Source organism: Lichenostomus cassidix, chromosome 3 (assembly GCF_008360975.1).
Source record: "Lichenostomus cassidix isolate B80296 chromosome 3, HeHo_3.0, whole genome shotgun sequence".
In the NCBI taxonomy this organism is placed as follows: Eukaryota; Metazoa; Chordata; class Aves; order Passeriformes; family Meliphagidae; genus Lichenostomus; species Lichenostomus cassidix.
In genome coordinates, this window is record NC_139483.1 from 7,882,646 (window position 1) to 7,908,154 (window position 25,509).

Genomic DNA, 25,509 nt, shown 5'->3' on the forward strand with positions numbered 1-25,509 from the left:
CAACTTGGACACATTCAAACAACAGAAAAGGAAATTAAAATTGCAGTAGTTTTTCTCTGTACTGCATTTAGAGGTTCAAAACTATTAGCAGTGCCATAACTACATTACAAGATTAAAATTGTATTTTCCTAAGTTCTTGGCTCTCTCTACTTGGACTCAAAAAGTAACAATTAAGGTACTATATTCCTCATTTCTGTTTATTTTAATCTAACTACACTATGCAATAGAAATTCTAGCCTCCTTCAACTTAATTTAGCTGATTTTACTCCAGATTTGCATCTGCTAGCTGCAATGACAAAGAAGTAAGCAGCAAGACTGTTTCACATCAGAATTCCTTTTTCTATTGGAGATCTTAAGTTATTTTTTTGCTGGAGACAGGTCAGCTTTAATACTAGCTTTCACTGAAATCTAGAAATATTTTATTCCTAGACATCCTATCAATTAGGGTTTTTTCCCCTCAAAAGAAGAGACATCCTAGCCATCTGTATCTGTTAATTAAAACAGGCAGAAAATTCCTTCCCTGGATCAGATAATTTTCTGCTGTATAACCTCCCACTGTGGCCAGACCAAGGTTCTTACCAGCCTGTTTTGCTGATTTGTTATTAACTCAAAGCTTATACTTATGTTTTAGTGCTTGCTTTGTTTTCTTCTGGTGCAAATTACCACCATTCAGTTTCACTCATCACCACCACCTTCATTTAGCTACTTTTGCCAGACTTTTCCATGCAATCTCCCTAACCCACTTGTGGTTCTTCCTACTCAAGCTTCACCCTTGCTGCAATTCAGTTTGGGAACAGAACATTCATCAGTCAGGAACAATTCCTAAGAACTACATGTTTATTGTTCTGCTTTGCTTCAGTCTTTTAGATGAGAGCAACTTTCGATCTGCTCTTGAACTCCACAGTCACCATTTAGGCCCTATTATTATTATTTAGGTCCTACTATTATTTAGATCCTACTATTATTTAGGTCCCTGAGCAGATTTCCCTATGGGAGGTTCCCATTCCTCTTAGCATTTGTGCATTTGATTTGAAGATTCCAGGTTTCTCCATGAACTCTTAAGGTAACCTTTGCTAATCTTAGATCAGCTCAGACGGCTACAAATAGGGCAACAGTGATGAGGCAGTTCCTTTGCCAGAAGGAGGTGAAAGGCAAAGAAACTACCATTTCAGACTGGAAAGCTCATGCTCTCAGCTGTGGTCCTAAAAAATTAACCTGGTTTTAAAGCATTAATCCAGTCTTCCCTTCCCCCACGAATCAGCTCAGCATTCACCTTGAATGTGGCAGAATTAATTTGCATTTCTCTGGCAAAGTGTCTAGCTGTTGTGAGCCAAATAGCAAACGCCTGAAAAACAACTTCAGCAGGTACTGAGTCTTCTCTTCAGCAGTATTAACGCTGCAGAAAATAATATGTCATTATTATTTTCACATCACCACTTAATTTGTTATGGTGTTATGCACTGTGCCATGGTGCTCCAAAATAAACCCATTCAGCAGAGAGAGGACACAAAGGTAAAAACAGCAATGTGAAATCATGCCCTCTTTATTAACTGTTTTATTTTACCCTTTACAGAGGTTTTTAAAGGCGTCATCTGGCCTACTTAAAATTTCACAATATATAGAGATCACTCCCTGAGGGTCAGCCTCACTTATGCAAGCAGTTGCATTGCCCTAAATCTTGCCTCAAAGGGGGTTACTGAGACTACATCTTTCATCTGAGTTTGCATTCAGCTCTATCAGTCAATTTTATTTTGTAGACTATGAAGGGTGCAAAGCACTGTGGACTGAAACCACAAAGATACATGCATACACTTTTAAGGATTTCCTTATTACTGCACAATTCCTTTAGTTTTGTATAATTAACTATTAATGGTACTGAAACACTATACTCTAAAAATCTGTTAAATATGGGGGTTGGACTAGACGATCTCCATAGGTCCCTTCCAACACTAAATACTCTGTGATTCTTTACCAAGAAGCTTCAAGCCTGATTAGCCTCTTGCAATACAATACTAAAAGCCTTAGGAAAATAACAGCCAGAACATAGGGAGAGGATACACATCTCAAAGCCATGCTTCCAAAGTCCTCCTTGCACTGAGCTTTCTCCCTGCATGGATTTTTCCCCTTTTTGCAGAAAGCAGAAGTCACACGAGGAAGCTTGAGTAGCAAGGGCTCCAGCAGCACAGATTATAAAAATACACATATATAAATATAATAAAAATATAAATACATATTATAGCTGAGGGAGAATAGCCAAAGTAGAGGGTGTTTGGGAGAACAGCCAAAGCAGAGGGTGTTTGGGAGAACAAGGACAACCAGCAGCTCTGGCAGTTTCCCTCAGGAAACCTTTCCCTGGGCAGGGACCTGAAGGAGCAAAGATAAGTTGTTAGCACCAGTAGCTGCAGCAGCAATAAACCTTGGGTTTACTAAGGTATTTTACCTCTGCCATTCAGAGCGATTTGTTCTCTGCTCCTTCATTTGTACTTAGATCTGCTGCACAGGTCAGGAAATCCCCATCCTTGTGGTCCTTCTCAAGACTTTTCAAGCCATTTGCTGTGGCTACAGTCACACTGGCCAGGCCCAGCATTGAAAATAATCGTGCGCTCATCTGCCACATCATACAAAGGTGAAAAAATTGTATGTCATCACCCTGAATCAGCTCTGGTTTAGCAGCAAAAAAACCAGTTGTGTTTGGTGGTATCATTGACCGCAAAAGGCCTATTAAGGGACCTGCTGGCAGCACAGCAACCTCAAAAATCGCCTTTTCCCCTCACGTTTATGAGGAGCAGCTGAGGGAGCCTAGAGGAGGCTCAGGAGGCCTCATGGCTCTCTACAATTACCTGAGGTTTGGCCTCTTCTACCCTGCCTGCAGTGAGACAGCCTGAGAAAATGGCCTCAAGCTGAGACGGGAGATTCCGATTAGACATTAGAGAAACATTTTTTCACAGTTCGGGTGGTCAGACATTGAAATGGGCTGCCGAAGGGAGGTGGTGGTGTCACCATGGCTGGAAGTGTTTAAAGGGCGTATGGATCTGGCGCTAGGTGATGTGATTCAGTGGTTTAGGACGAGAACGGGGTTTAGGGGTTACAGTGAGTTCGGCGTTACAGCAGCACTGCCGGGCTGCCCGCTCGGAGCCAACCATGAAGAGCTCCTCGATCCTCACATCCCCGCAATCCCGCCGCCATTTTGCGCTCCTCACCACCCCGCCGATGACGTCACGGCCCGGCCCCGCCCCCGGCGCGGCGGAGTGCCCGGATGTGCGAGGCCCCGCCCCCGCCGCCCCGCGCCAGCGCCGCTCGCGCCCCCTCCTCCTCCCTCGCTCGCTGTGTCGCTGTGCCGCTGTGCCGCTCGGTGCGCGGGTCAGCCAGCCTCTGCCGCAGTGACGGGAGCGACAGCGGCAGCGCACCGCGACGGGCAACGGCGGCGGCGACGCCGGACAGCGCACAGCCAGGCCGGGCTCGGCGGATTCATCTGCGGGGGAGACGCCTGACGCCCACCCGCCGCCATGGTGAGGACCCTCCCTCGCTTCCCCTCCCTAGCTCTTCCCACCTCCCCGCTCCCGCCCCGCCGGAATATTCCAGACCGGGCCGGGCCCCCCACCCCCGCGGCCCCACCGCCGCTCCGCCTCGCCGCTGCCCTGCCCCTGACCCGGCTTCTCCCGCCCCCGGGCCGTCCACGTCCTCCCGCGGGCGAGCGCCTCTTCGGGCTTCCCTCACGGCTCTCCCTGAGGGCGGGCAGGCGGGCGCATCCCCCGCTCCGCTCCGCCGCCCACCGAGCCCCGCCGGCTCTCCGCCTCCTCCCTCCGCCGCCCCGGCAGCTCCCGTCGGGCTCGGCCCTTCCCTTCCCTTCGCCGGCACCCCCTCAGCTCACCCCCGCCCGGCCCTCCCCTCCCCTCGCCGCGCTCCGGGCATTCGCCCGTTCCCCCGAGGCGGCGGGGAGCGCGGCTCGGGCAGCGCTGCCGTGCGGGGGCTGCTGGCAGCTCGGCGGGGCGCTCCCCGCCCCCGGTGCACCAGCGCAGCGCTGTGCCGCTCGTGTGCGGACCGGAAAGCTGTAATGCACGTAGCCCGATGGGCTGGATAATGCGCGCTGGGACCGGGCTGGGGCGGAAAACTGACACTGCACACGCGGTGGGGTTTGGAGCTGCGCTGGGTCCGGGTTTGTGTGTGTGTGTCCGAGGGCTGCTGTGTTTTTTCAGCCATGACGGGTTTAAATTTCCCTTTTCCTGCCGTAAAATTCCGTATGCCGGAGATACAGTATGGAGTCCTGTAGTATTTTACGTCGACACTAGGGGTGTCTCCTGCTTTTCACCGCTGCCAAGAAATCAACGCCCTTTTTTTTTTTTTTTTTTTTAATAAACATTTATTTTTGCCTAAATTATCCAGTACCCTGGCTGCAGGAAGACCTGGCAATATTTGGTTTTACGCTGGAGAAATACAAGTAGTTTAAATTTTTTTGTGTTTTTAACCCTTTCAGAGCAAGGCCAGCTGGTTATCACATTGCACATTAAACCTCACAGGGCCCGGGAGTCAAAAATCGGTTTCCTTTTGTTTTTAAGCAGGGCAATGCAGTCTTCCTTTAAAAAATAAAGTTGTGGCAGAAACTAATGTGCCATGCTCAGGCTGGTTTTGTGTGTAACACTTGAATAGTTGTGCGTTTGGAGAAGTGTTTTGGAATGTATAAAGCTTTGGTTTTGGTTGGGAGCACATCTAGACTGTGAGGAAAAAAGGCTCATATTTTGAGAACAAGGTATTGATGAAGTTGAGACTTAAAAAGAAAAAGGTTATCACTTATGCCATGGTTGCTATACTGCTAATTACTTCGAATGTACAGATCATTATGAACAGTGATCATCTTCCACACGACACAGTTGTGCTCATCCTGCCAGTAGTTGGGTCTTCTGTGAAAATTTTGTTCCCAAATGTCTGTCTGATGAGATAGACTAATTAACATGCATAAAAGGAAAGAAAATGTTATTGAACCATGATGTCTGGGTGCATGTCAGTGACCTTTAGTGAACTTAACTTTCATATATTATTACCTTAGATTATTTTTTCCTCCATTCTATTTTAATTAAAGCTTTCGTATAATCTTTTGATGGTATAAGTGTGTTGATCATTACTTCATTGCTTCCTGAATAGTATTTGTGTATAATGCATTGCAATGTGGAAGGGCATATACTGAGGAAAAAAGGTGTGCTGGATGTTATCTCTACCAGTAAAAGTGCTTGTTTTCTCAAATAAGTGTAACACCACTGTAGTTGTATCACTACTCTGGTTCAGGTAACACCTGATCTTAGGTGCCTTTTAGCCTGAAAACTAATATAAAACTATATGTTAACAAAACAAAAAGAAAAAAACCCACCAACCCAGCATTTCATGTAAGTTGCTATTCTTTTTATTGTCATTAATCAGTGGATGTTTGCGTTGAAAGAGTTCAATTTTAATGAAGGACTAGATCTCGTTTCAACTCTTATGGTGATAGAGCAAGTCTTTTTTCACAGAATTCAGAACAACATTTATGTTCTTACAGGATGAGAGAGTTGGCAATTATGGTGAAAAAGGGGTTAATGTATTGTTGTGTTTGTAGTAGGTAGCTTAAGATAAAAACATGTGTTGAGTCAAAGAAAGAATGTCCTTCTGGATGTTTAGGTGTAGCCAGTTCTAAAATAACCTGTCAGAGCATACGGTGGTGAGTCCATTACATAATGCTAGAAGTAATGTTGATAGCTATTTTTGTCAAAGTTGACTTAGCAAGTTTTTCCTATGAGTAGTGTTTTCTAGGAAAAGGTAAACAGCACTGATGGAAGGTATTAAATGATCTTGGTTTTAGATAGTTAAGTGCTGTCTTCTTGGGATGATCTGTGTCCTGGTTCATATCCAGTTCATGAACTTCATAGATGTAGTACAGAAGCCCCAGAATTCTAGAGGAATTACCCAAAATGTTACATTGTGCATCCATCTTAACATCTTTGCCTCTTACTCAGTTGTTTCAAATCATTTCACTTGAACAGTAGTGTCTCTGGTGCATTTTCTCCAGCTAGAACTGATCTAACACTGGTTCTAAATTACTAGGGTAAAGAACCTCCAAAACAGGGTTTTTGCCATAAAATGAAAAAGAACCCCAGAAAAGCATCCTAAATAATTGTTTACTATTTAGCAGGGAGGGTATTAAATACTTTGGTTCTTAGCTGAACAAAAAGCTAGTTAGTCCATTACCAAATCATGATTTCACTGTTATCATGACAAATATCTGGATAATCAGTTTGGTTTTGTAACAGGTTGCAGGAACTGAGAGGCACTCACAGGGTCTGGGTTACAGCCTACTGATGGGCTTCTGCCACACCTGGAATAACTGGTCTGGGATTCAAACTGGGAAGTTCATGTGTAGATCTTGAGAAGTATTTGGTAGGCTTATTTAAGCCAGTTAGTTTAACAAAAGATTTGATTTTGGAAATAACTCTCAGAGGTGTGGTTTAGAGGCCAGCTTCAATATGCAAGTTTCCTTAACTCTGTGGTCTAAAAAGGAAGATAGAGCCTCTTGATGGAGAGAAGGAAAGAGACTTCTAAAAAAGTAATTATATTTTTCCACCATTCCTGTGGTAGAAGTCAAATTCTGTTTTTATATGGTTAAACTATTACTTTGGCGATAAGGAGGAATGAAAATTGGGTAGCAGAAGGGAAAAGGGTTTGTGGTGGGCATACCTGAGGATCTTCAGGATATTCATCACCTAAGGCATCTGCCTTAGCAGTGACAGGGAAATTTTAAGGGACTGAGACTAATAACACCTAAATTGTGGGTTTTATTAATATTTTAAAATAGATGGGACTCACTTCTGTCGACTAGTGCCAGAAAAAGAGGATTCAATAATTCTGGTATTTCTGAGGAAACAAGATGAGGCAGAAATGCACAAACCATTCTTATGCCAAACCATATTTTTGTCTGCTTCTGCCTCACAGAATGGGTCAGGTTGGAAAGGACCACAGTGAGTCACCTGGTTCAATCTCCCTGCTCAAGCATGGTCATGGTTCTGGAATATCTCCAGTGAGGGAGGCTGTTCACCCTCTCTGGGTGATCTGCTCAATGTGTGGTCACCACACAGTAAAGAAGTTCTTCCTCATGTTCAGGTGGAACTTGCTGTGCATCAGTTTCTGCCTGTTTCTTGTGCTATTGCTCGGCACCACCAAGCAGAGCCTGCTCCATCCTCTTGGAACCCTCCCTTGAGAAACTGATACAAATTGATGAGGTCCTGCCTCCCTCGGCCTTTCCTTCTAAGAGAGGTGCTCCAGTCCCTGAATCTGGGTGCTGAATTGGTGCTTACCTGGCAGTGGTACAGAAGAAATAGCTTTTTAAAAAAAATTGTAGGTATGCTTCTACTGTAATTCATAGATTACACTTGCATAAAATTTTTCAACGTGGCTTTGATTTTCCTTCTAGTTTGAAGAATTATTTTGCTCTCCCTCCCCTTTTTTACTGCCTGGTTTAACTGTGTTTCACTAAAGAAAATTGTATCCTCTCCTAAAATGTTTTAAATCTGAATGGTAGTTGAGCACGAAATTCTGTAGGTTGGATTCGATCTCAGAAGTCTTTTTCAACAGAATTGATTCCGTGATTCTAAACACTTTGGTTTAACTGTATGAAATGATGACCAAAAATTGTTTGCGTAGAAAAAACATTTTTTGTAATTTGTGCTAATATATACTTCTTGAAAGCAATTTGCTCTTGATTTCCTTGCACCTCCGCTTCCCCACCAAGCCTGTTCTCCTTTCTCCATGTAATATCATTTGCTAAGTTGTAATTGGGAGAAAAATTACACTGTACTGTTCTTTGTTCATTGGCAGCCAGTTTCCTAGCTTTCCATCCTTGTTTTTTCTGGACTATATGTTTTTCTGTTTTCCTGAGCTTGTTTATTCCTTTATGTTCCCTCCAGAAAGACCATGAGGTTAAAGGAGGCTGGCTGTTCCCATGCTTCCTACATGCTATTTCTTTGCCAGAATCAGCAGAAGCAGAGAAGGTGCTACTGTGTGGTGTCCTTGTCATGATCCAACTCCTCTGCTGCTGGAGGAGTGAGCACTGCAAGGGTGGGGGAGTAAAAATTGAAGCAGTGGGGAAGGAATGATCAAAGGCATGGATTGGCATAAAAAGTGCTTGTGTTTAAAGGTTATGCAGTTGGAACCTCTGAGCAGGATGCCATTAGAAAATAAGCATCTTGTTTGACTTGCAGGCCCGTGTTAATTATAATATAGAAAAGTTGGAACTCCTGAAACAGTTAGAATTTTATTGGCTGATGTGATTATCTAAATTACTTAAATATGTTCTTTCTTTCTTAAAGACAGTAAGGATTTACCTTGCTGTGCTCTTGTGAAGCTGGTAAATATTGTCCTTGTTCTGCAAATGAAACAGGTTGAGGTCATGGCAGGGTAATAACTTACTCAAGGTCCTTGTTATTGTTTAGAAGTAGCATAAGTATGTGATATTGGAAAGAGATAGTCTGTTTGTAGCTTTGAAAATAAATATGTCCAAATTAAATTAACTGTTATAAATTTAGAGATTTTGGGACTTGGAGTTAAATGCAGCCACTAGAAAATGTGCTGTGCATTGTCCACTGGGCTCAGGGCATGTGATGGTGTTCAGTGGTCACACGCTGCCTGCTTCCAGCATCTATCTGACAGTGTTTCAGCCACTCCAAGTGACTGCTTTTAGAGATTAGACCTGGGCATGGGTGTTTAATATCCCATAAAAGCTCCTCTCTTTCTTAGATGTCAGTGGCCTAAAGTTATCTTGACACGAGCAGTGTCAGATAGATCAGCTACACAGATTGCCTTAATGTGCTCAATGAAGTGGGGAAGACTTGGACATGCACCAACATCTTTTAATTTGGAATTGATAAATCTTCTGGTATACCACCTCAGGTATTCTGGGAGAGACCAGGACTAGAAGCAATATATTCTGCTTGGTGTAGGATGTAGCCAGATTGTTTTGGTCACTGCATGAAATACTGTAAATAGTAATATTGAGATGAGTTTAACCAGGGTTACGCTTCAACTATTGCTTATCTTTCTATTCGGGTCTTCTATATATAATTTGAGTGGCAGAAGTCTGTGGAGAATTGTTTATCATTTATGTGTGGAGTTTTTTTTAAGTTTCAGATGTGTCTAAGAATAAAACCCCCATCTTCCAAGTGAAGTAATTATTTGGAGAGTCAGTTCTTAATTTTGCCATTTTGTGTAGCTTGAAAATTTTAATTTGGTAGCTATACTTTATTAGGCTTTTTCCACAAAGACCACATTTTATATATTGCTACAAGCACTTGAACTGCTTGGGCAAAACTGTGTGGATGGTACAAAACAGGCTGGAGACTATATCTGACTTGCTTGTAACTTGACAGTCATTTGGCCCTGCTATTGATACTCCCTTCCACAATTAAGGAAGAAACCCTAGCGATATAAATAATCCTTAAGTGCATTAAAGAAGTCTCAGAAACCCTTTAAATACTTTGGATGAAAGGACAGCATTTCTGATGAACTGCCAGTAAAAATCTTGGCTTCCGAGCTATAAACAGGTTGTGTCAGTGAATATTTGCAAAATCTGTGGTGATGAATGTTTTTAAGCAAACTTAAGCCAAAGAACTGAAACTTGAGTCAGCTTGAAGTTCACAGCAGTTTATAACATTGCCTAAGTTAGGTAAGGTAGGAATTAAAAAAATGTAGTAAGACATTTGTGGAAGAAATTCTGTCATAATTTGGGAGGGGCAGGAGAGGAAGGAATGGGACAACAGATAGGAAGCCCAGAAATGAAGGCCAGGGTTGATCTGTTTCTGGGAAGAAACAGAGCTACTGGAAAAGTGGATTCAGCTGTGATTCTCACAAGAATACAATCCTAGGATCATCTTTAAATGCTGTGGAATGTTTTCTTCCTCTGATGCATTTGTGACAAATACAGAGATTTTTTTTCCCCTTTATTGTCATCAGCTGCAAACTACAGTACTCTTTTTTTCTGCCTCTTCTCTGTTGTTACCCTTTGAGTATCTCCTCTCTGTTCATTTATCAGATGTTTTGGGTTTGTTTTGTTTTTTTTTTTTTTTTTGTAGTAAGTGGTAGAAGACAAAATCAGCTGTTGTTTTTCTGTTGACTATGGAGGTTCTGAATAGCATCACTGAAGTTGAAAGAAATCACTTGAATTCTCTCTGCTGAATGACACTAAGGCTAGCAGAGAGGATTCTAAAAGGAGTTGCATGGTTTGGTTTGTTGTTTGGTTTCTTTTTCAGTAAACTCCATAACTCTGCTTCAGGCCTGAGCGTGTGAAGGAGAACTCGTGTACTTTGTAGGAATGAGGACTGAACAGCTTTTCAGTCTGGTGTGTATAAGATGTTCCCTTGGGGAAGTTTAATTTAGTATTGAGCCACTGCTAACAGGCTTAGCACCTTGGTATCTGAGCAGTCATGGGTCAGTTTTGTTGATAATGCTAAAGTGACACTTCACGGATTTTTTTTAGATTAAAGTGTGATCGCATGTAGATCTGCTAACAAGTCTAGAAGAAAAACCTGTGATAAATGGGAGGAATAATAATAAATTTATAATAATAAATTTATAATAATAAATTTATTATTCTAAGCAGCAATAATAAAAATGTCAGATGAATAAATAAACTTGATTTTTGTATTTGGCTTAGACTGTCTTGGCACTCTAATCACTTTTCCTCACAGAGATATCAAGTAAAATACCTGTTTGCTACTTATTCTTAAACTTTTCCAGCGATTCTTATAAGAACAGTGTTACTTTTCCTGAAATATTTTATTCAAAACACTGTTTATTAATAAGATTAAAGCATTTGCAGTAGGTACCACTGATGTTAGGTTTTTTTGGTTGTTTTTCAGACTATGCACTGAAAAATCAGATGAATGATAAATGTAATTTGTAAAATATGAAAGGTTAGTAAGTTTGGATTTTGTGTACTGTTGAATGTTGTAGTGCAGCTCTAGTGTTGGTGCAGCTGAGTTTTGCCAAAGGTCAATTCTGAAAAATTCTATTTTGAGAGGCCTTGAAAAAAATGGAACGGTGAGTTAAAAGGTTGCCAAATGCCCTTTTGTGGTGAGAAAAAGTCATGTGAGTAAAAGGGACTAAAATGGAGCAGAATGAGAAGATGGTGGGTTTAGATTTAGGCATTTTGTGTAATGATGGAGTAATACCACATTGCTCTGTAGTAGGGGGAAGAACAGCTAAAGATTCCAGAAAAGTTGGTTTTAGAGAATAGATGGGTTTTACTAGTGGTTTTATCTTGGCTGCTTTCTCAGAGGTATTGTGTAGCATCTGTGCAGTGCCATAAATGTTGGGTAAAGTCAATCCTTGTCACCCAGTGTTTCACAAAGGACTGTTAAAACACTTTGTTCAAAATTAGAAGTGATCTTTGATTTGCAGTTCATATTACAGACTGGTGTGCAAATGTATACTGGCTTTAATGCTTGCAAATTGTATATTTTTGGCAGTATGGCATCTGAAGAGATCAGCTGGTGAATAGCAGAGAGATGGTGGCTGTGGGCAGGTTGTGTTTACATCCACCATTGTGTCAGTCTTTGGACAGTGCCTTGGACTGGATTCTTGATTGGGAGCAACTGCAAGTCCCTGGGGTCTGCAGGGATGCATCTACTAGACTTATTTTGAAACCTGGAGACCCTGTAAATAGCAACAATTTTTCTAATGCTGCATTTTGTGTACTTTAATGGTTGCTTTTATGTACATTTACAACTTTGTGTATATTTACTATTTAAGAAAATTTATAGCTCTTCAGGGCATCTATTTCTGGTTGTCTTGTCAATTACTGCAATTATTAAGCATTAGGTTCTGTCAGGATTAAGCAGTCTTTAGCAAGTGCTGTGAATCTTTTATTTAGAGATGTTAGAACTATTTTGATAATGAGATTTTGGATAATTCTTCAAACATTTGACATGATTGTTTATAAATGCTGAAATTAGTTTGGACTTCTAATTTAGTCCTTTGAGTACCCTTTTATTAGCTTGTAGCAAAAATGACAGATGTCTCTATTTGATACTCAATATTTGCATTGCTGTATAAATATAAGGAACAAGCCAGTTCCTGCCCTGAAGAACTTAGCCTAAAAAATTCTTTTAAAGGAAATTTGAGTATTACTTAATATAAACAACACCTGAATGGACATTACCTCAGTGTTACGATAAAAAAAAGTCAGTACTTTTTCTGTGACATGTCATATAAAGAAAATGGTTTGAAGAGTTTAAAATATTCCATACCAGTGAAAACCTTAATTAAAAGCGTTGTGGAGGGAGGGAGTGTGTTTAAGTTTCATTTTGATTTCATTTTGCATTCCTTTCATTAGGAAACATGTGATAGTTGGAATACTTTGGAAATTTACTGTGCATCTTCAGAAAAATTCCTAATTTGTGGAGAAGTTCTAAGGTGCTGGAAATTAAGTGTTCACTTAGAATGGAAGCTGGTAATGCCAAGAAGGCCCGTTCAATGTTTTGTAAAATTCTTGATAACTGCAGTGGATTTGATCCCTCTGTGTCGGATCACAGTGTTGGTAGGGCCTGTTGTCAAACCAAATGATTCATCTTTATTCTTTGTGAAGCCTTGAATAGCATAAACTAAACCAGAGCTTGCTAAAATGTCTCCATTTAATAACTGACAGCCACAGTTCTGATTAAGCTGTTTTTCTTTAGTAAAAAAGAAAAAGACAAGAACTAAGATTACTGTTAACTATGGTTAAGAGTACCAGAATACAAACAATCTATGTAACAATTCTCTTTCAGCATAGCCTGCTTCTTCCTTTGATTTGCACATCTTGCCCAGTTCTGCATGTTTGCCTCCTTGGTTTTTTTGTTCATGTCAGTTTGTGAAATCAAATCCCACTTGTGAACTGTCTTTTCTGTTTTGAGATACATTTTCACAACTCTTCACAATGTTCTTCAGCCTCTTCTGTGATGGATCCTGAATGGCATTTTGCCTACTTTGTGATTTTTTTTTTTTTTTTTTCCCCCTGTACTGTTTCCCCTTTCTATCTTCTTGTTGGACAGCCATAAGACATTTATCTCCTTTCAAACTTAGATTTCCCTTTTTGATTTTGTAAGTGGTATTGAACTGTTTATAAGTTTCTTACACGGGAAGAAAAGCTGGTGACAGCATCTCTTTATGCAGCCTGTTCTGTGCAGTGCTGCACACTGAGCTGTGTGACTTTCCTGACTGTGTTCTAACCCCTTGTGGTACAGCCTGTGTGAATTGCTGATACTTTCTGAATTGGTATTTACACTTCATGGCTCAAGGATATTTTATTAAAATTGGTAGTAAACTGGGTATGCAATAGAGCTGCATTTTTTTTTCTCCAAGCCTTTTCAGATTAATTTATAATACCTGTGCAACTGTTTCTAAAGCCTTACCCTTAGCAGTTAAAACATATGCTGAATACACTGTTTAAATCTAAAAACTTAGCATAACCAGTTGGTGGAGGAAGATGTGCAGATGATGTTGTTCTTGACTTTTTCTAACCTACTTCTGAGAATGGGAAATCATGTTGAACTGCAGGAAAGTCTGTTATACTAAGTAGCATAATAGTGTTACATGATTTGCTACGATCTGTTAGTATGTCTTTGCTATTTTGTTTCCCCTCTACAAGTATCTACAAGTATCACTTGAAGTGAATCTGCTGTCTAAAGCCCCCTAAGAGAAGAAGCTACCTAAACTTTCTGATTGAGAGTCATCTTCCATTCTTTGCTTGCTCAAGTCAGTTAACAGTTTGTGGCAAGGGACCTTTGCTAGCTACATGAGGGAGAAATACATTAATTATATAACAATTTATATATATATAGCTAGTTATAGAATTGTATATTAACAAATACATTAATTTATGTGTTCATTGGTTGCTGTCAGAGGATGGCATGTTACATTTAATTTCTAGCTAAGTTCTCATCTTTCATATTTGTCTCACCTAATCAGGTGCAAGAGTCTGTAGCTATTGCAGAAATTAGGCAGAAGATTTATTTTCTTTACTTTCTGTGACTGCTGTAGCTCCTTTTCTGCTTTTTTGGAAAAACCCTCTGCAAAGAGAAATACTCTTACTCCTTTCTAAAGCTCACAACATTGCTGAAGCATGACAGTAGGAAACTGATCTAATGGTTATTGGTTTTCTTCCTGGGGCTTTTAGAGTTAAATATCATCTTGGTACAAGCCAATTCAGGAAGTTCAGGAACTTCAGAAGACTGAGCCATCCTTAGCTTTACTTATTTCTTGTCTTTGGGGTATCACAACTCACATTTTTAAAAGGTAATTTTTGATTCTATGGGTATTGATAGCCTTTGGGTTTTTGAAGATTACGCAAGAAGAAGTTTAAATTTGCAAGCATGGTAACAAGTACTGTACCTTAAGTGACTCTGAATTCCACAAACTACTGAGCATGGTTGAAAAACAATGCAGAGAAAAGAAAGCCTATATTTCACACTACTCATCAATCCAATGGCAGGGGTGCTTGACTTGGAAGTGTTACAGACAATATAATTCCTTGACTAATTCTGTTTATTTGGGAGGGATATTGAAATACCAGTTAACTTGGCAGAGTTTTTACAGGGATTATTCTATAGAGCTGTTTGCTGAAGCTCCCTAGTTTTTGGTTTTTTGGGGTTTTTTTTTGTTTTGTTTTATAGTAGCTGGAAGTGCTGAGGATTAAATTGGCCTAATTAAAAGCAGCCTTATGAGAATTAACCTATAGAAGGCAAATTATATTTCAATATGGCTTTAGGTCAAGGTAATATCTTCTTGTAAAGTAACTGTTCTGTTCTTATTTATATGTAGGTCAGGCAATGATGAATTCATTATTGCTTTGTGTTGCAGTGGAAGTTTGGGGCATTGTCTGTTTTCTGGGAAAAATTTGTTTTATCTTCAAATTGATTTAGAGAAAGGTAGGGGCTGAAAGAGCTTTAAGTACATACCAGGTATTTACCTGCAAAAAACGAGTGTTTTGACTCTTTTGGGTAGTTTTGTCTTTCTTCATTTGACAAGAGTATGAGATGCTAAATAACAGCTTGAGTATAATATTTCTAATGTCTTGTGAAAACTGAGACTCTGGTTCTTCCAGGTTCTCAGTGATGCTTGCATACTTTGGCCTAATGTTTTGAATGAAGTTTTGTTCCTTTGTTCTTTGTGTTACTTTACTTTTCCAGATCTGAAGTTGTTGTTCTTTCACATGGTGGTGACACAATTTACTGTTTGCAGTTCCATGGATTTTCTGTGTTCATATTTACCAACGAAGGGGAAAAAAATCTTTCCTATTAATGAAATTATTAAATTGGAGATCATAAATGTGTGATATTCAGTTTATATCCATGGCCCAAAAACCAAGATCAGTGTGCTACGCTTTGTTTTGTTGTTTCTCTTTAAGATCCTTTTAAATGTAAGTTAATATAATTTCTTTAACATGTTGAATCTTAAATGAAAATCCCAGGCCACCTTAATAATTTGATAAAATCTTCAGTCACATTTTTTGCTTTCTCCCATACTCTTTGGAAGTATATAGTGTAAAACCTTATCTAGTGTTGCCTTCTTTGAAATGCTCTGGGAAGCTCTTCAACTCTACTTCTGTTATACATAAAGATCTGTGGTTTGTTTCAGTTTTGTGGGGGGTTTTTGTGACTTGTCATTGATGTATCTATTCTCTTGAATTCGTTTTTATTTTCTACCTTGTTTTGTACTTAGATTACAAATTTTCTGGACAATGCAGTCTTAATTTCATTTTCAGTAGCATGAGGTTAGTCCACATAACAGCACAGTCATGGGGTGCATCGATTGAGAAACTTTACTGCATTTATCTTTAAAGTTGGAAAGGACAGCTGCCATGGTCTTCTCTCTATCTAAGGAAATTGAATAAACTTCAGTGAAGAGTCTTGTGTTGCAAACCTAGAAAGAGGTTTTGTAGTTGAAACTGGTATATTAACCTAAGTGGAACAAATAAATTAGTACCTTGTACATTTTTTGACTCCTCCAGTGGAGGAGCAACCTGTTAATCCCCAGGAATTCCCAATGTGAACTCTTGATTGTGTAAGAATTTACTTTGATTTAGTGGTGGCAGAATTTTACTGTTTCCCCGCTAAAGGTTGTGTTTCTTCAGAATCTTTCTGGGAAACTCCTTTCCTTGGCTTTTGGAGAGTTCATTATTCATTTATGCACTTAAAATTACAGGGTTCTGAGAATTTTCAAGAGTGATGCAAGCTTTAGAAATGCAAGCTCTGAAGTGATTGGATAAGCAGATTGGGTTGCTGCCTCTAAAGAGCAGCAGCAGAAAACTGCCAAAAGTGAGATTGTGAATTGTACCTTAGGTGATAAAGTTAACACTTCTGTTCCTGTCACTGCTTTTCTCTCAAGTTTTATTTACAGATTGCAATGTTTTTGTAAGTTTTTACAATGAGAGCTCTTGTTATTTTGTATGGTTTCTTGTACATGTGAGGTTTTGCTTTTCTCCTTAAAATAACAAGATTAATTTGTTAGTTTTCTAAATGTGGCACAATCTATTCTCTGCCTCACCTTTTTTTTTAAAAGCTCACTGTGTTTGTCTCTTGCACTGTTTATTATGTAACATAGTGCAAGCTCTGTTATGGAGATCATAAAACGGAACAGAAAATGTGAATAGTCTCACATATTACAGATTAAACAATTGAATTAAGTTGAAAGTAATCTAGTTGTCCTTCAGGTTTTTATTATGTCTACATCAAACTTGTGCAGGATGATTTGTGGGAATATATACATACCTAGTCAATGGTATTACCAGGATATGCTCTGACCTCATGGCTTCTTTTGTCCTCCAAATTGAGGAAAAAGACTTTGCAGTAAAACTGATTTTATCACTGATAAACTTTCTTTGCAGTTTAACAAACTGCCCTTTGGTGTTTCTACTGGGTCTGTATGTCTCATTCTTTCTTGGGTGACATTTTTTTCTATGAGACACTGCAGATGAGTAATTAGTGTTTATGTCTGCAGGTACAGATCTGTAATTAAACCAAGTACTTTATCATACCTTCAAGATCATGCAAGTGTAAATTTTTGCTGGAAGCTCACAGATGTAACTGAGTTCAGATAGGAGATTGATGTAAATGAATATACATTATATAATCCCTGTTGTAAGTGAACAGATAGATTGCTTCTCAGTCCTGAACATTTGAAATTCAAAACATTAAAGTTTAAAATTAGTGTTTTATCTTATTTGGATAGATGCACTTTTTATTGTTGCATTTCCCTTAATAAAGCCAAATAGTGTATTAAAGGCTGAATCCTCTTACAATTACACACTTGATTCCTTTAGTTTTCCTGTCTGGTAGAGGCTTTGGCAACAGCAACCATCTCTAATTTCGGGTTTGCTTCTTGCTTCCTTGGTTTAGGACTTCCCTGTGATATCCTAGAATAGTTACTTGACTGTGATGGCCTTAAGCCATTAATATCTCACATTGGAGGAGACCCGTGGACAGTGATGGATTTAAATAAAGCATAGCAGAAGTGACTGGCCAACTGCCAGCCAGGGGACAAGTGGCTTCCCTTAAAATGACTGATGAAGCTTGAGCAGAGACACGACTGGATTAGATGGTGACTAAGGAGTAAACTGCAGGCTTTTCCTAAGACTTGCACAGTCTTCCTTGCTTCCTGCATCCAGAAGGGGGATGTGGTATAACCTGACATACATGCAAGAGGGAAAAATCTTCTAAGGAATCATCATTTACTTTGTTATGAACAAATGGAGTAAATGTACCCAGAATAAGTTTGGGATTTTTTAATAAGACTTTCCTTTTTTTTTTTTTTTAATGTGGTGAAGGGAATTATAACACTCTGCATACTTGAAAAGAAGCAACGCCAGAATGCTGTAACAGCTTTAACCTGACTTGATCTCTACTGTAATCCCAAATCCAGCAATCCCCTTTGCCTTGGTTCATTATCTCTGATGTCTGCAATTTAAATATGTTGGAAGAATTAGGTATTAATCTTTTCTTCTGAGTTCCTTCGGTACTGAAGGTCACAGTGTTTTCTTTAGAGGCAGGATTAAAAGTTTAGGCTGCTTTGGGGGTAACACATTAAAAACTTGAAATCTTCTCCTTTCAAAGGTAAGTTAAAAGAAGCTGTTTGGTTTTGTGGCTTTGTTTTTGCTTTTTTTTTTTTTTCCCTGAAGTGCCCTCTTTTCTCTGCCAAATGCTTACAGCCTTTCTTGATGTTTTCTGTTGATTAGTATTCAGGTGAGGTATTGAGTTAAAATATTAACAACAGCTGCACGACCTGTCTTTTGTACCTGTATGTTTCACCTTTAAGATCATACATAAAACCAGAGTACTGATACAAGTTCAGTGGTTTATCAGATTTCTGGTAAACTTTACAGCAAGTGTAACTAAAAGTGTCCACAAAAAGTTACTGTAAAGTTTCAAGAGATGATGATTGCACTCACTGGCAGGTGTAGGGGAGAACACAGTTTATGCTGTAGCCTCTAAATGGAGGTTGTATCTAAACATGAAGGTGGAATGAATGTTGGCAGACTTGTGTCACAGGTTTTAAACTGCTGGGCAGAATTGTAACAGGAATGCTAAGGTGTTTTGGAGGTATTATGCTAAATAGTTGTAGCCTCTTGGAAATTGTGCCAGCCAGGAAATCTGCCTCTTCCTAGAGGAAAATGTCTCTACCTCTTCAAAGGACACCTTAAATTGATTGGACAACAATATGTTAACTAAATATAATAGTAAGATTTCTTTTTTATCCCAAATGAAACTTGTATGTTTTCTCCAGCTCTTCTAGATATTTTTTTCAAGGAGAAAACATTATTAAACTTCTAAAGCATTTGACACTTCAGTTATTACATTACCCTGGGCCATTAAAAATATGCTTCTTGGTTTTTCAACTTCTGTAGAACCAGCTTATGAATAATACTTGTGTATGTGAATATATTCCCTTTATCTCTGTATACCTAAGGAACTCTTAACAGCTCAAAGGAAAGTACAGAATAATCACAGAATTACTAAGATTGGAAAAGAACTCCAAGATCATCAAGTCCAACCTTTGAGTGAATACTGTCATGCCCACTCAGCTGGAAAAGTGCCATGTCCACTTTTTTTTTTATGCCTTCCTGGGTTGGTGACTCCACCACACCTGTGGGCAGCCTGTTCTGATATTTAATCTCTCTTTCAGTGAAGAAATTTTTCCTACATGAACCTCCCTGGTGCAGCTTGAGGCAGTTTCCCTACATCCTTTCTCTAGTTGCCTGGGAGCAGAGGCTGAGCTCCCTTGGCTACAGCTGCCTTTGAGGGAGTAGTAGAAAGATAAAGTCAGCCCTGAACCTGCTTTTCACCAGGCTAAACACCCCCAGCTCCCTTTAGCTGCTCCTCATGGGACTTAGGTTCCAGACTCTTCTCTGGACTTGTTCCAGCACCTCAATGTCCTTTTAGAAGTGAGGGGTCCAGAGCTGGATGCAGGTTCTGAGGTGTCACCAGTGCTGACTACTGAGGAAGAATGGCTTTCCCCATCCTGCTGGCCACACTGTTGCTGATACAGGCCAAATGCCACTGGCCTTCTTGGCCACCTGGGCACACACTGGCTCACGTTCAGCTGCTGTCAGTCAACACCCCCAGCTCCTTTTCCGCTGGGCCACTTTCCAGCTCCTCTTTCCCCAGCCTGTGGTGCTCCCTGGGGTTGTTGTGATCTGAGGGCAGGACCTGGCACTTCACCTTATTGACCATCATACCACTGGCTTCAGCCCATCAATCCAGCCTGTCCAGATCCCTCTGCAGAGCCTTCCTCCCCTCCAGCAGAGAAAAACTTGCTCCGTGTCACCTGCAAACTGAGAGTGCCCTTGATCCTCTTGTCCAGATAATTGGCTAAGATGACTTGCCCCAGCACTGAGCCCTGGGGAGCTGGTGCTCCCCAAGACCTCCAGCTGGATGAAACTCCATTCACCACCACTCTTGGCTTAGCCATCTGGATGTTTTTTTACCCAGTGAACCCATGGCCTGTCTGAGCCATGAGCAGGTGGCTCCTCCAGGAGAATACTGTGGAACACAAAAGCTTTCCTGAAGTGCAGGTAAATGACATCCACAGCCTTTCCTTCATCCCAAGTGGGATAGCTTGTCATAGAAGGAGATGAGGCTGGTCAAACAGGGCCTGCCTTTCATGAACCTGGGCTGACTGAGACTGATAGAGGCACTGATTGCCCTGGTTGTCCTGCATGTGCTGTGTGATCGCACCCAGGATAATTAAATATCAGCATTTAAGGTCAATTCCTAAATTTCCTGGTTTGGTTTGGTAGCTATGTCTGAAGGGGTCCAGGAGAAAACAACTATAATATATTGCTGCAATATGCATCTTGTTGCTGGTTGACTGAAGAACTAGAGAAACAAGTGGTGGATACTCTTCCATAAAAACACTGCATACAGAAAAATATTCTTTTGCATACAGACCATTGCAAGATTTATTTGGAAAATACCAAAACGGATTTCTTTAATGAAATTTCTTTAATTCTGTGCCATTCTGTGAATTCAGTATATGTTGATAGTTCTAGCTGTTGGAGTTGTGTTTGTAATGAAACTACTGATTTTAATGGCAAGTTTTACTCAAAGAAGTGCAACTCTTACTTACCAGTGGAATGCCCAAGTCCTTTACTGTGGCACTTGTGGTCTGTGCTACTTACCTGGTACCATGTTCTTGTGTTTTGTCTTTTCTTTCCTTATTTTTTTACTTTAATCCTTTATTTTTTTGTATAACCTGTAAGGATTTTTTGTTCATTTGTATCCTGTTTAATTCCTTCTGTTGCACATGTGGACAATTGAATGCTCACACCAAAGGGTAGCAAGATGCCCAGATTTGTCAGTCCAATGCCAGAAAATGTGTTGGACTTCTGGATAGCCAGAGTAATGGCTATGAGATGTCATGGACTTTGGTTACAGCAATGAATGGAACATAAGCAGAGCTGTCGTGGTGAAAACTGTAGTGTGGTCATGAAGGCTCAATAAGTCGTCATTTGAACTGGATTCAGCTTGGAAGTCTTGCACCTTCAACTGCTGTCATGCTATTCTAGCTTCAGGATAGGCTGGGTTTGTTGGTGATCTGAAAAGATATAATGCAAGATTGGCAAGTGTAGCCTAGCTTACTGCTAGGAGATCCTTAATTTTGGAACTCACTGAATGGGAGGTGGGTGTCACCTCGCATGAAGTTCTGTGTATTTATTTTCTTCTACAGGACATGATCTTAGAAAATAGGCTGAGAGTTTGGGGTCAGTAGTGAAACTGTCACTGCTCTTAATTTGAACTTCCACCAGCCTTCTTATTCAATGTGCTCTGATTCCTTGGCTTCACTTCATTTTTGCATTGCAATATCTAACTCAACATTAGTATGTGTGTAAGAACCTCAGAGGTAGATTTATTTTCTTTGAGTAAAGTTGTATGTTGGACAACTGCTAATTGGAGGAGGAAGTATTTGGGGGAGTTGCACTCTCTGTGCCTAGAATACTTCTATGCAAAGCAAGTACTTATTTGCTTTGTATAAAGGAGTGCAGAAGTCACCAAGTTGTTTTAAATGTTACTTTCTAAAGTTTGGCAGTTAGACTGCACTATTAAGTAAAGTATAGTTTTCAGGTAACTATGTTTGGATATCCAAATTCTAGGAAGATTTGTTTACTGTCTGCAATAAAAAGCCTAAAAGGTGACTTAATTACTTCAAGTCAAAACACAAATGCCAAATTCCGTAGTGATGTTATCTATAACATTTCCTTGACAAGTTTCCTTCTGTAGTGTATAAATTGGACATTCCTGTTAAGCAGAAGATAATCAGTGACGTGTTTTTCTTTATTCAGAGACTGCTCTTGGGGTGACACAACTTTTCTGTGCTGAGTAGTTTGTTCAAGGGTTTTTGGTTTTTTTTTTTTCTTCTTCTAATTGAATTTAACAAAATAAGGCCAAGTACAGGTATATTCATACTCTTCTGAACAGTGTAGATAAAAGTATATTTCTTGCTGGTTTTTTGCACTGAAGTCTTGTTCCTGCTTTTCTTGTTTTAAACATTATTTCTTGTGGTGTCTGCAGAAACTGGGTATGTCTTTTATCTGTGCTCTGGTAAACTCCTTTTAGTCTTTCATTCTCTGGTAGGTTACATATGAAATGTATAAATCACAATAGGTGAGATCTTGCATACTTTTGTGACCAATATTTGATTCAGAAATTCAAATATTAAAGTGGCTTAAAGCTTCCTGGGCTTTGTGTGAAGTTTGTTTTAAACCACTGTGGATGTGTCTGTGTGACTTGTTCTATTCATGAAGAAGTCTTTAGAGCCTTGAAAACATCTACTATCGTTTTTAGTTTGCCTACTTGCCTGCTGTTTGTTCAGGAGGAATACAGTGCCAACCTCTAACAGCCAAAGCTCTAGTAAGTCGCTAAACAATGGACATTTAAAACCAAAACAAAACAATAAACCCAAATCAGACTTCTCTTCACCAAGCAGTTCTTCGTTGTTAAAGCTTTATGAAAGACAATGCATGGAAAATGAGCTCGAAGGAGGAGGAAGAATTCTCTGCAACAGGTAATTTTCATCAATCATTAATTTTGGTGGTATGGAGAAGAATGAGAAAAGATAGAGAAGCATTTTATGTGTTTGTGGAATAGGGAGAAGGGTTTTATGTGTGGGCTCTACTTAAATGCAAGCTGCCAGCTGCTTCCATCTTTCTTCTTAATACTCCCATTCTTTTGAGTTGTGGTAGGGGATGATGGAAACAGCTTTTTGTGTAACTTAAGAATTGAAGTTGACCATCTCTGTAATGCCTGCTTGTGGCCCCCAGCTGCCAGGGCTTGGTTGACTGTTTCACTTGCCTGCTGTGCTTTTTTCCTTGTGCTAACAGTGATAATTAGTAGTGTAGAAGGTATAGGAGCAGATGCAAGAAGCACAGCATACAGTGTGTTGCCAACACCCCAAGCCTTGAGGAAATGTAGGAACATCTAGTGCAGAGGTGGAACAGCCAGCACTGTGACAAGGCAGTTTTCATGTTTAAGGCCATTTACAAGTATGAACTTCTTATATTGCTTTTGTATGCTGCTGCAGAAAGTAGTAAATCTTGGACAGCTACTCCTGTACATGTACTAAACAGATCTTGCCCCTTGTTAATTACCTGGCTATGGAAACAAATTAGAATCTCTGAAAGAAGCTAATGTTTTAAACTGTCCAGGGGTTAATCTTCATTTGTAGTGACTCACATACCCCCTTTGGAGGACTAAATTTGAGATTAGTCTTAAGGTGAAATTGTGACTTGCTGGCATTTAAACATATTTTCTGCTTTTATAAAAAAAGGCTGATGCTGTAATTTAAGTCTCTGATCTATTTAGGAAAAGATACTCATAATGCAGAAAACTAATATACAATCAGACCTAGAAACAGTGTTCTGCTAATATATGCTGAAAAATTGCTTTGCATATGATGTCTTACTGTGTACAAGCTGTTTTGTGTAAACAACTGCAGCTAAGAATTGAGATTCTGTTACTAATTTTTCTAATTGCTAATTTCCTTTTTTATTTTCTATCCACAGATCTTCATGTCTTTCACTAAGAGGAAACTTGTCAAGATAATTGCCTTTAACTATTGTACCTTGAAGCAGCATGTACAAAACTGATTTTAAGAAGAAAGAACGATTAGTATTTGAAATAACTGCCAGGGGAAAAAAATGAAAAAATGCTTTTTTTTTTTTTAATAATCTACAGAAGATATAATGACTGGAGTCCATTAACAGGTTATTCTTACCTAGTAAAAAGGCACAGCTGCTGAAAGGAGAAAAGAATACTTAGTAGAAAAGAAAATTGCAAAAATCACTTTTGTTCTTAAAGGAACACATTATGTGTCATGTCAGCTCCTTCAGTGATGTGTTTTGACTTCTCTCAAGGAAACTGGTATTTCTGCAGTATTCAGAATTGGGTCAGCCTTCTGTTAGTAGATTGTGGACTTCACCTTTCTCTGTAATTATTTCTGTCAACAAGTCATGATTTTGCAGCTGTTTAACTGGGGAATTAACTCGTAGGCTTCTAACAGCATTCAAGAAAATTTCAAGTCTATTCTAAAAGGATAAGGCTATTCAAAGTAGCTGTAGTATTTCAGCTGCTTTTTCTACTGGTGCAGCTTGAGAGAGAAGAGAGTTGATTTCCAGCAGTGGTGATACCCACATGCAGCTGAGGAAGGCATGTTTTACCCTGGGCATAGGTGCCAAGTAAATCTCTTGTGGAGTGTTGACTCTGTAAAAGCTGCATTTCTTCAACAAACTGTGTGTCACTGCTTTCTAAATGTGCTGATACAGTGTGGATGAGCTGATACTCTCACTTGGTGTGAGGTGTGCTAAATACATAGCTGGCAGGAAACACTAATATTATAATGGGGTTTTGACATTGACAGTCTTATGCTGTATCAGAACCTTATTACTCTACAGATGCATTTGTATAAATGAACTTTTCTATCAGGGAGGAAATGACATCTTTGGAGTTTTACACCGGCATTTGTCTTTATAAATTAGTATAATGTAAAACTGTAAAATAAAGTGTAAATGCAGTGTTATTTTAATTAATAAGGTGTGTAATTATTGTGATCTTCTGCAGTAAATCAAATTTTCTGTTAGTGCACCCAATCACAAAGAATATTTTTCAGTGTTCCTTAGAATACTTCCTCATCTTGGTGTTAAACTTAGGCAATTCTTTGCATTAAAACTGTACAGATGAAAATGTGTACCCAGTTTCCTCCCCTTTTCTTAGAGGGCTTATTTGGTACTTAATGATGTCTCCTAGCTGTGCTTCCCTCCCTGCTTTTTTTCATATCACATTCATGTGGATATAGCTCTAGACCTTCCATTTTACTTCCTGCCTGCCTATTCTTAAACCATCCTTGCTTCTTCAGCAAGAAGAATATTCAGCCTCCTTAGTGCTTGTGTTTCAGAGTTTATCTCCTGTTTCATAGAGTGTCTACACATCCTGATTGTATTTGGGGACAAGTAAGCAACCTTCTTTTATTGCTGCTCAGAATATGATGAAAAATTCCTGCTCCTGAGACCAAATCATCCATTGTAATCTCTGAAGATCAAGGTTTTGCTGTAGAGCACCGTCTTTGTGTTCATCCAGGTCAACTGTGCAAACAGGAATTTTGGCATGAGTTCAGATGTTTCTTTGTACCAAAAAACCCCCCAGCCAACATAATTTTAAATCTTAGAAGCATTTTGGATTCTGCTGTGAAGATGAATATTCAACACATCAATAGCAGGTAACTACTTTGTAAAATACTTTATTCAACATTTTCCATAAAGTATTTAAATAATCATATAATTTTCATATTGCCATTTACTGGATTTTTCTACTTTTTTTAGATATCCACGATCCAGTCCTGGATAGGTAAGTATTCTGAACACTTTTTTTAGCAGTAACTATTTCACAGAAAAGCTAAGCTGAAGTTTATTCACTTTTTTCTCTGATCTCCAAATTTTTTTTAGGCTACTCCATTTAGATAACTTAATTA

The 25,509-nt window shown here is 39.5% G+C and overlaps 1 protein-coding gene and 1 long non-coding RNA gene across 4 annotated transcripts in view; both read left to right on the forward strand.

The window, feature by feature from the left end:
- The first annotated feature begins 3,241 nt into the window (after positions 1-3,241).
- The window catches only part of PPP3R1 (protein phosphatase 3 regulatory subunit B, alpha), a 38,527-nt gene continuing 16,259 nt past the window's right edge, over positions 3,242-25,509 (forward strand). The window contains exons 1-3 of one of the 3 annotated variants that reach the window (XM_085054285.1): positions 3,242-3,509; positions 25,119-25,257; positions 25,361-25,385. In XM_085054285.1, coding sequence (XP_084910411.1) covers positions 3,257-3,509; positions 25,119-25,257; positions 25,361-25,385 — 417 coding nt within the window. In that variant the 5' untranslated portion in view covers positions 3,242-3,256. The remainder of the gene's footprint in view (positions 3,510-25,118; positions 25,258-25,360; positions 25,386-25,509) is intronic. The other 2 variants (XM_085054284.1, XM_085054283.1) reach the window with 2 other exon arrangements.
- Positions 14,155-24,574, forward strand: LOC146438979 (uncharacterized). The gene is made up of 2 exons (XR_014850606.1): positions 14,155-22,551; positions 23,549-24,574. It is a non-coding gene; the product is annotated as an uncharacterized LOC146438979 (long non-coding RNA).